Source organism: Lethenteron reissneri, chromosome 24 (genome assembly GCF_015708825.2).
Source record: "Lethenteron reissneri isolate LAM-NWPU_2019-01 chromosome 24, ASM1570882v1, whole genome shotgun sequence".
In the NCBI taxonomy this organism is placed as follows: domain Eukaryota; kingdom Metazoa; phylum Chordata; class Hyperoartia; order Petromyzontiformes; family Petromyzontidae; genus Lethenteron; species Lethenteron reissneri.
This window is the reverse complement of record NC_083802.1, coordinates 299,786-304,154: the sequence shown is the minus strand read 5'-3', so window position 1 is coordinate 304,154 and position 4,369 is coordinate 299,786. Positions and strand designations below refer to the sequence as shown.

Here is a 4,369-nt window from a genome sequence, read left to right as displayed (position 1 = left end):
TCTGTGTGAGTCTATGGGTCTTTGTGTGAGTCTATGGGTTTCTGTGTGAGTCTATGGGTTTCTGTGTGAGTCTATGGGTTTCTGTGTGAGTGTATGGGGTTCTTTGTGAGTCTATGGGTCTCTGTGTGAGTCTATGGGTCTCTGTGTGAGTCTGTGGGTCTCTGTGTGAGTGTATGGGTCTCTGTGTGAGTGTACGGGTCTCTGTGTGAGTGTATGGGTCTCTGTGTGAGTACATGGGTCTCTGTGTGAGTATATGGGTCTCTGTGTGAATCTATAGGTTTCTGTGTGAGTCTATGGGTCTCTGTGTGAATCTGTGGGTCTCTGTGTGAGTCTGTGGGTCTCTGTGTGAGTCTGTGGGTCTCTGTGAGTGTATGGGTTTCTATGTGAGTCTATGGGTCTCTGTGTGAATCTATAGGTTTCTGTGTGAGTCTATGGGGTCTCTGTGTGAATCTGTGGGTCTCTGCGTGAGTCTATGGGTCTCTGTGGGAGTCTATGTGTCTCTGTGTGAATCTATAGGTTTCTGTGTGAGTCTATGGGTCTCTGTGTGAATCTGTGGGTCTCTGTGTGAGTCTGTGGGTCTCTGTGTGAGTCTGTGGGTCTCTGTGAGTGTATGGGTTTCTATGTGAGTCTATGGGTCTCTGTGTGATTCTGTGGGTCTCTGTGAGTGTATGGGTCTCTGTGTGAGTCTATACGTCTCTGTGCGAGTCTGTGGGTCTCTGGGTGAGTCTGTGGGTCTCTGTGAGTGTATGGGTCTCTCTGTGTGAGTCTACGGGTCTCTGTGCGAGTCTATGAAGGTGGCAGAAATTCCACATTCCCATGACGGGAGAGAGGTGGGTGGTTGGAGGGTGAATATCTCGACTATCTGGAGCACTGCCTCTGTCGCCTCCCCACATTCGGAAACGCTCATTGGCACTCATTCCATCCAGCGGATGACGATGGGCCGGACTCGATAGAGCACCCTTTCCCGATCGCCAGTTCAGAATCAGGAATAACTCACTGGTCAACAAAAAACAATAAAAAAATTCTGGCCTGGACTTTTGCAGCTGTTTGGAATCAGCACCACTAATTTCATGGTGCTAATTCCAAATCTGATCTCAGATTTGCTCGATCACATCTAATTTTTATGCAATCGGCATACCCCATTTTCATTGATTTTACCCGAAATTAACTCTTGTCACTTATGATTGCAAGTTGTTGCGAGTCAGTGACTGCTTTAGTGTTAAAATATGGTGCTGTATTTTTAGGATGACCAGTGTAATGTTACTGGTAGGAACCTCCTGGTTACACCAGCCAACAGGGGATTATTGTGTCCGTCCGTCTGTCGTGCATCCAAAAATAGGAGGGGTGGGGCTGGGTGGAGAAGGGAGGGGCTGGGTGGGGAGGGGCTGGGTGGGGAGGGTGGGGAGAAGCTGGGTGGGGAGGGTGGGGCTGGGTGGGGGGTGGGAGGGGTGGGGCTGGGTGGGGGGGGAGGGGCTGGTCACCCCGTGGTGCCCTTATAAAACTCAACGTTTAACCTACTCACGCCGGCTTGTGCCCGCCCTCACAGTCGGGCATATTTGCGGAATACACCACGCCGCCGTTGACCCTGCAGGCCATTGACCGAGCAACCCAACAACGTTCCTACCAGCTCCCTCCGCAGCAGGACAATGTGTTGTATGTCGGCCTCCATGATCGTCGCTGCTCGACGCGACCTGTCGACGCTCCGCCACGTGGCATTGTCTTGGTACTGCTCGTCACGTGGCGTCGTTCTCTGGTCTGACACTGCTGGTGAGACGAAGCCCAAAAGAAGGCTGCTGCTGCTGTGTTATCTCTGGTGTAGGCCAATCAGTTTCACAGATAATGCAAGTCACACTATAATTACATTATTAACACGTTCCCGCGGAGGGAGTTGGTAGGAACGTTGGGTTGCTCGGTCAATGGCCAGGGTCAACGGCGGCGTGGTGTATTTCGCAAATATGCCCAGCTGTGAGGGCGGGCACAAGCCGGTGTGAGTAGGTTAAACGTTGAGTATTATAAGGGCACCACAGGGTGACCAGCCCCTCCCCACCCAGCCCCACCCCTCCCACCCCCCACCCAGCCCCACCCTCCCCTCCCCTCCCACCCCCTCCCCACCCCACCCTCCCCTCCTCAACCAGCCCCACCCTTTCCACCCAGCCCCTCCCCACCCTTCCCTCCCCACCCAGCCCCTCCTCACCCTGCCCTCCCCACCCTCCCACCCCCACCCAGCCCCTCCCCACCCAGCCCCTCCCTCCCCACCCTCCCACCCCCACCCAGCCGCTCCCCACCCAGCTCCTCCCTGCACGACGGACGGACGTACACAATAATCCCCTGTGGGCTGGTGTAACCAGGAGGCCCCTCCCAGTATTAAAGACACTGCCTACGTGAGTAATACCACATTGTTGTTATTGTTATGAAACTGGTCTCGTGACACTGCTGGAGAGACTTGGCCATAGAGAGGGCTGCCAATGGTGTCTCTCAATCAGTCTCACAGACAACGCATGTCACACTACGACAACATTATTACATAAAAACAACGTCACCACGACCCATCTGATCGTGTCTCAGCAGGCCGGCGCGACCCATCTGATCGTGTCTCAGCAGGCCGGCGCGACCCATCTGTGCGGACCTCGGTTGGCGATGAAGATGACGACAACGACGGGGACGAGGGCAGCGCAGAGAATGGAGCGACGGGCGGCAGGGCAGGCTAGCAGTGGAGAAGGTATGTGCTTGCAGCGGAGATGGTGTTGATCAGCCAGCAGTGGAGATGGTGTTGATCAGCCAGCAGTGGAGATGGTGTTGATCAGCCAGCAGCGGAGATGGTGTTGATCAGCCAGCAGTGGAGATGGTGTTGATCAGCCAGCAGTGGTCGTGTCGCGGTTGGAGTGCCAAAGCCGCGCTGTGCATACGGAACCAGGGCCACCCGAGTTCGATTCCCGCTCACGGCCACCAACAGCACCAGTGACGATTGGTCACAAACGCAAAGTGTGTGGGGGGTGACCGCCGTTTTCTGTGTAGAGGTGGTACGTGCTGGCGAGGGAGGATCGTGAGACAGCGCGTGGTGGGTGGCTACATCTCGGTCCGCAGGCAGGTGTCCACATCGCGGTCCGCATAGGCCCCGCCCCCTGGCGCGGAGGGCTATGTAAGGCGATGCGCAGCAGCGCTCGGGGAGTCGGCATCAACCAGTGAAGAAAGAAGACGGAGCAAGAGACAGGGCCCTGGGACCCCTAGCCCCGCTGCCCTTGTAAGGGCCGGGACTCTGTGCGGCTCAGTGGCGAGACCTTGGGGATCACGGTCTGACGTCCTTGTAAGGGCCGGGCTGTGTGACCCAGGGGTCGAGACCCGTACCCTGGCTAGGACGGGCCAGATAGCCTCCCCTAGGAAGCGTGTAGCCGGAGGGCCTGAGGGCGTAGCCGGGTTAGGCACGCGTAGCGTAGGCTGTATCTCGGCTGTATCTGTTACTGTTGTGTTAGTGTTAATACACAAGTGCTGCCCCGTCAACTCGTCTAACGCCGTATTTAAGATATTACATCTGTACTCTTGAGGCAAAAGCAATTCGAAAACGACGCTTCGTACCCAGGAACAAAAATCGTGTTGCACCAGTGTCATCATTGTCGTGGTTGCAGGCGCCGTTTTGTCCACCAGGAGGCGCTGGGGACGCCACCTGACCAAGCAGCCGGAGATATGGGGCCGTCCATAAATGACGTCACGCACCTAGGGGGGGGGGGGGTCAGACATGTGTGACGATGTGTGACGAGGGGGGCGGGGGGTGTTTGAGAAATGTGACGTCACATCAAAATGCGCAACTTTAAATAAATGTAGACAACACGTTTTACGTAATTAGATAAACTTTTTAATAAATGTTCTCTCCTACAACATCAGAGTGCAGCGCCACATTAAATACGCACTACAATGACAATAGTTTGAAGCGATTTGAAGCATGTTTAATTTTTCAAAATGGAAATATGGTTTGGTTTTGGGGCGGGGGGCAGAGCTTTGTGACGTCATATTTGAGGGGGGGTCTGACTTTTTGTGACGCCGTGTGACGAGGGGGGGGGGGGGGTCAAAAATCGTCCAAAATCGCGTGACGTCATTTATGGACGGCCCCTAAGATAAATGATTTTTCTCATTGAAAATGAAAAAATTAACTTTTCTGCAAATAGTTTGGGTTGCGTTTAGAAACAACAAACAAACGAACGTAAAATGTAATTTATTCTTTCAACGTGAATTTGGCTTCATGAAGATCACATTTAAATTTGCTCGTCATTCGAAACCGTTGTAACAGCACACATTTAAGAAATGGTTTTACCCCTTTCCGTCAACAAGACAGTTTGCGTTGAGATGTTCAAACACCAAACACAGAAACCTTTTG

The 4,369-nt window shown here is 53.7% G+C and overlaps 1 protein-coding gene across 1 annotated transcript in view; it reads left to right on the top strand.

Moving 5' to 3' along the window:
- Window positions 1-2,265: 2,265 nt before the first annotated feature.
- The window catches only part of LOC133346368 (leucine-rich repeat-containing protein 39-like), a 12,378-nt gene continuing 10,274 nt past the window's right edge, over window positions 2,266-4,369 (top strand). The window contains exons 1-2 of the mRNA XM_061557868.1: window positions 2,266-2,381; window positions 2,602-2,719. Of these exons, the coding sequence (XP_061413852.1) occupies window positions 2,638-2,719 (82 nt within the window). The 5' untranslated portion in view covers window positions 2,266-2,381; window positions 2,602-2,637. The remainder of the gene's footprint in view (window positions 2,382-2,601; window positions 2,720-4,369) is intronic.